Below are 6000 nucleotides of genomic sequence, written 5' to 3'. Positions count from 1 at the left end.
GGATTTCAACTCCCATCATCCCCTGTTGCATTGCTGGTTGATGGGGCCATGGGAGTTGAAGTCCAACCCATTTGAAGGACTCCACCCCCACCAGCCTGAGGAAGACTGCGCTCCCCCACTTGCTTTCTTCCACCCATTTCCTTTCAAGGTCTCCTGGACTTGCCTCCCACTTCTTGACCCCAATTCAGCCGTTCTGCGCTTTTAGTTCACCGCCCAGCAGTGATCTCTGCCTGCTTTCCCCAGGGCCTCCTTCGCGAATTCCTGAGCCAGGAGAGGGCAGCAGCCCCGCGGCCCTTACTGCATCTGCGTGGACTTCTCAAGCATGCTCATTCACCAGGAAGGAGGAAAGCCTTGATGAGAAGCTAAGCCTGGCATCGCTGGCGGCCAGCGGGAGCTGGGGCGATGCTCTCCCAGCCGCAGGAAGGCACCATGTGGAGGACGGGAGCCTCCCTTGTCTTCCTCTGGCTTCATCTCCAGGCGGCAGGTAAGAATAAAAACCATCCGGGCTGGCGACGGCAGAGAGCAACGGGTGGAGACAGCCGCTCTCCAAGCCCTCGCGAGGATGGAAGGAAAGAGCTCGCTTGCCCAGAGAAGCCAACTCCACGCGACCCATTCAAGCACGACTTGTTGTTACTGGTGGCTAATATGGGGTGGGGTCTCTGCATATGGGGTGGAGGGTCGTCACGGTGGTAGGCGAACACGTTGGGGACAGTTGGGGAGGGCGGTGCACAAATAGGTGCGGATTCCGCTCGAAACGCGCGCTTCCCCTTTGATCGGCTCCTTTGCCTTCCAAGGTGGCTCGGGAGAGGCGAATGTCTCGCGGCGACTCCTCCGGCGTTGTTGGTGGGCTCCGGGGCCACTGCTGCCCTACCGTCGCGCTTCCTTTATCAAATCAGCGCTCTTTTCCCGCAGACGCAAGGGTGGGTTTCTCCCTGGCGAAAGCTTCCAATTCCCGCTTTGTTCGGAGCGCGCGGCGGAGCCTCGGTCGGTTTGGAGGTTTCAGCACCAGGGTCAGAAGCCGCTTTCAGATGCCGAGCAGCTGGCCCGGGCGACGCGTGGGCGGCGGGGAGGGAGAGAGAGAGAGAGAGAGAGAGAGAGAGGCTGGCTGGCGAAGAGTTCCCCCTTGCCAATCTGCCGAATGAACGCGGTTCCCGTGAAATCAGGCCGTTCCTCAAAATACCGCTTGCGAGTTCGAGCGAAGATGGGTTGGAGGGTTGGCCCAAGGAATCGCGCAGATCACATCAGTTTTATAGCATGAGGGTGTTCCTGTGCCCTCAAGTGTGAAAACAGCCGTTTAGCAAGACCAAGGCTTCCTAGCCTTCAGAAAATGCAAGGAATAACCTGTCAGTGACCCCATGTATGTTCACCCCATGTATGTTGCTCCTCTTGCTGTTAGATTCAGACAAGCCTGTTGTGAAGGCAGTCTTTGACTTATGACCAAAATTGGGACCAGGATTTCCACTGCTAAGCAAAGCAGTTGTTAAGTGGGTCATTTCCAATCATAGGACCTTTTTTTTGCCATGATTGTTAAGTGAATCACTGCCATTAAGTGCACGGTCATTAAATAAATCCAGCTTCCCTCATTGATTTTGCTGCCAAAGTTGCAAATGGCAATTACATGACCCTGCGATGCTGTAACCATTATAAACACAAGTCAGTTAGCAAAAGCCTTGATTTTGATCACATGACCATGGGAATGGTGCAATGGCTGCAAGAAGGAGAACTGGTTGTTAAATCACTTTTTTCAGAGCTGTTGTAATTTCAAACAGTCACTAAGTGAATGGTTGTAAGTCAAGGACTGACTACCTGTACTGCATAGCTTCCCCAAACAGGATCCTAGGCTTCCGCTGATTCTTTTGGCAACTCCAGTGAAAGGGCAACAGATAACTTTGCTAAGGCTGTCTTGAATTCTAGCCATCTGGAATGGTAAGAATCCTTCCTTGATATTGCTTTTGGAAACCACCCTGTGAAGTTCTTCCTTCACTGCAGCCTGAATGTTAGCATTTTAAATCTCTCTTCTTCAGATATTGAATCTGAAAGACCATCTGTGGGTTTAGCCAGGAAGCAGTGAAAGCCAAGGTTGTAAAACTGAAGACAGAAAAATCTTAAGGGATCACAGGGACATCTAACCCATGGGTGGAATTATACCATCTACCAATAATATATATTTAGCTTTTCTTTCATAAGACTCAAATACTAAAATGGTCTCCCTTCTATGTTATTGAAATTCTTTCCAAATATTTGCTTGTTTGGTTTATGTACAGTATAATTGCTCCAGCATTTGAACTGTATATCTAGAAGTGCCATTTACCAATGGTTTACTTATGCCAATTTTAAAACTGCACTTACCTGAGAATAAATCCTACCAAAAATGAATGAAATATATAGGTTAGTATTTTATAGTAGAAATGCAATGGATTCTCGGAAATAGTGAATAGAAAAAGAGTGTATCAGAGAGGGAATTTAGAATCGTGATAGCTAATTGCTGCAAATCCTAAGAATTCCCATATTCAGATGAGTTTTGCATTTTAAACCTTTAAAATTGTATATACGTTTAGAGATTGGGTATAAATACACTAAACATGGTTGTGCCATTTTACTGCATGCACTAATTAGTCCAGTAAAAGCAAAATGCTTGGTTACTATGGGGAAAATTAATTTTTCATGGGGATATCTCGCTTACTTGCCCCCAAGGGCCCAGTGTCCTATTAACCCAAATTCAGTGCCATTCTATAATTCTTTAAGCTCCTTTCAGGCCATCTCCCCTTTAGGGTGTATTCATTCAATTTATTCTTTGACCCTCTCTCTTCAAAGCGTGTTGCCTCTAATTGTTTTTCTATTGGAAAGTTTTATATTCATCTACGACTGTGGTTTTGTATTGCTGATAAAGGTAAATGCAGCTCTCCCTCAAATCGAGCTCAATTCCTAGATATTTCATGTACATTTCCATACAGTTTTTGGCAAAAAAAAACTGTATGGCAGGGGGTTGCCATGCTGTTATTTTAAGTCATGCTATTGGATGACTACCTGCATGTAATTTCGGTCATGTTTTGTTTTTGTGGAAGAAAGTTTCTTTCTGGAAGCTGAAGGTGAGGGTTAATGCATTGCATGAGTAATTTCTTCCTATGATTTAAACAGTGTTTCTACAATTAATGAAGTATGTAGGTATCAAGAAAAAGGTTCTAGCCATGCAATTTCCATAACTAATTTATTTTCCAAATGAGATTCTCTCTCTCTCTCTCTCTCTCTCTCTCTCTCACACACACACACACACACACCAATATTCAGTCATGAGAGCCACCATATGCTACATACCCTAGATGAATATTGTCTTCTCAGTGAGCATTAGGTTTCTAGCATGTACAAAATACGCACACACTTTTTAATAGGTCATATAATGTTGCTATTGAGAAAACACCAGCAGTATGATTTCTGGATCATGTAGCAGAGGGGAATCAGTCTGCTGGCAAACAGAACTGGGAAATTCATCTAATTATATCCTACAGTTATGAATTATAAATTATTATTTAGTGTTCTGTATATATATATATATATATCTCCTTAACATGCACTATACTTAATGTTACTGCAGATCTTCTTGAAATATATCCTCTATTAAACTTGGGATGAAACAACTCAATTTAAAAATGGCTTTGATGCAAAATTCATAGTAGAAAAGAAATTTCATCGTGAGATAATTCTATTACCACTTATGTGAAATGTACAATATTTATTATGTCAATAGGCTGCTAGGTAAATATATTTGTAGAAGCTAATCAAATAAATTATGCAATGACACAGCCACATCCTTGATTTGTCTTATAGATGAGATGATAGGTATTCAGAAGACATGATAATGTCAAGAAGATTTTGCACACATAACATTGTTGCATGAATGACACAGTTCACACAGGTGAATAATTCACACTATTTGAATAATGACATGTAATGCATGTAAACATCCCCTTTTAAGCCCCTGTGGATGCCTATGGATAAGATCAAAAAATCGTATTGTTTAAACTATTACAATAACAGTAATAGGAAGCTCTCCAGAACAAAGTGAATATGCTTTGAATAATGCTTTAGAGATTAATTTTTAAACCAAGAGCTTTGCCATGCTATTAAATGATAAATGAATTTGTATGAAACCTCTATGAATAAAACTAATGAATTTATTAGCGTTAGGATTGGACATGAAGTGAATAGGCATCTTAATCACAATAGTTAAACTTTGTTCCATATATCAAATAGAATTCCCTATGACTCTTGGCATATAGAAACAACATAGCCCATGTTCGTCCAGTACCTGTACCTCCTAGACATTTGCACCAGCCACCCTATCACAATACTGGGGCACACAGGACAATTCAATATCCCCTCTTCTGCTTGTAGACACAAACCCTGCTATAATGTTGCTGTGCTCTGTGCAAAAGCAATTAAAATCCTCCAGATGATGACCTCTGTCTCAAACAGTCTTAATAAAAATTTAAATTTGGTAGCTAAGGACGTTTTGTATTGTGGTTGATTTAGTTAGCCACATACTAATTTTTATGTTTCCCTGTATTTTATTAATGTTTTTAATTACTGTTACTTTTTAAATTACTATCATACTCTTCTTATGCTGGTCTATGACTATAATACAAATGTGATTGCTATTAAATAGAAATGATAGTACTGTGTAAAAGAAAACATTAAAAATGCTGAACTTTATCCACCTGTGCACTTCTACAAAGTGGGTGTATTTCAGCATGCAACTCGGAGAAAGATATCAGAGGAATGTGAATATTTTTGAGAGAAGATAAACCCAAGTAATGGTAGCTTTGTGAAAGCATCTAATAATAGGTGCCATTTGGTGTATTCTGCAGAAACTATGGTTTGTTCATTTCAACTGTATATTAAATCACTATCCAGGGAGTGTAATCAAAAAAAATTTATTGCAAAAAAAAAATCTTATCCCTCTTTTGGATATAATATTAAATGCAACATAAACTTATAAACAGCCTGTAAAATAAATAGGCAAATATTAAAATGTACATTTCAAAATAACATCAACGGTAATTTAAACCATACAGAATGGTTGGCTGAAGGGCTGTTCATAATGTCTTCAAGTCTCAGTTAAGAAGCAGCACCCAAAAAAATCAAATATCCTCAGTGATTCTATTAGTCTAAATTTAACTAAGGCTTACTTGAGGCAACATTTTTTTAAAAAAATACTTGCAATCCCCTCTAAATTGCTAATTAGCCTGGAGGTGCATGGAAGGGGATTATGAACTTTTGCATGATTAACTCTGCTTTAAACACATCTGGTAACAGAGATCATCCTCTGTAAAGAAAAAGAAAAGAGCAGCACTTTTTAGAAAAGAGTACAAGGAGAGTTCCATACATATATCAAGTGCCATGTTAAAACAGCTACGACAATACCGTATATTCATTTATACTTCAGGCAGTCTTATTGTATTCTTATTCTTTAAATAAGCTATTGAATGCTGTGCTGAATACTGTAACCTACACACGTCAATTGTAATTTGTTTCTATCCATATTCTGGATGTTGGTCAAGTTTATGTTTGTTTAGGTAACTTTTATTGAGAATCCTAAAGAGTCAAACTATTCAGCCAGCATCTCAATATTTATTTATTTATTCATTCATTAAATTTATATGCAGCCCATGCGGGGATGGGATTCAAATTTCTTAACAACCGGTTCTGTGGGTGTGGCCTAATTTGTGGGTGTGGTTTGGTGGTCATGTGACTAGGTGGGCGTGGCTTGCTGATAGGCATGGCAAGGTGGTCATGTGACTGACTGGGTGTGGCTAGGTGGTCACTGGGCATGGCTAGGTGGCCATGGACAAAACGAGGTGGCCATGTGACTGGCAAACCAAATATAAGTGGTCCTCGCTTAATGGCCAGTTGCTTAGCAAGTGTTCTAATTTACAACTGACCTCCCCAGAGCTACTTGATCTGTTTTTGGTGTTTTGACAGCCATACATACACTCACACACT

General features: G+C 40.9%; 1 protein-coding gene across 2 annotated transcripts in view; it reads left to right on the top strand.

Annotated features, from left to right (window-relative positions):
* Window positions 1–243: 243 nt before the first annotated feature.
* The window catches only part of PTPRR (protein tyrosine phosphatase receptor type R), an 81470-nt gene continuing 75713 nt past the window's right edge, over window positions 244–6000 (top strand). The window contains exon 1 of one of the 2 annotated variants that reach the window (XM_087934454.1): window positions 244–484. In XM_087934454.1, the coding sequence (XP_087790580.1) occupies window positions 403–484 (82 nt within the window). In that variant the 5' untranslated portion in view covers window positions 244–402. The remainder of the gene's footprint in view (window positions 485–6000) is intronic. The other variant, XM_087934455.1, reaches the window with a different exon arrangement.

Source organism: Pseudonaja textilis, chromosome 5 (genome assembly GCF_049901715.1).
Source record: "Pseudonaja textilis isolate UNSWEBS1 chromosome 5, rPseTex1.2, whole genome shotgun sequence".
NCBI lineage: Eukaryota > Metazoa > Chordata > Lepidosauria > Squamata > Elapidae > Pseudonaja > Pseudonaja textilis.
The sequence above is the reverse complement of the archived record's forward strand: the minus strand, read 5'-3'. Positions and strand labels throughout refer to the sequence as shown.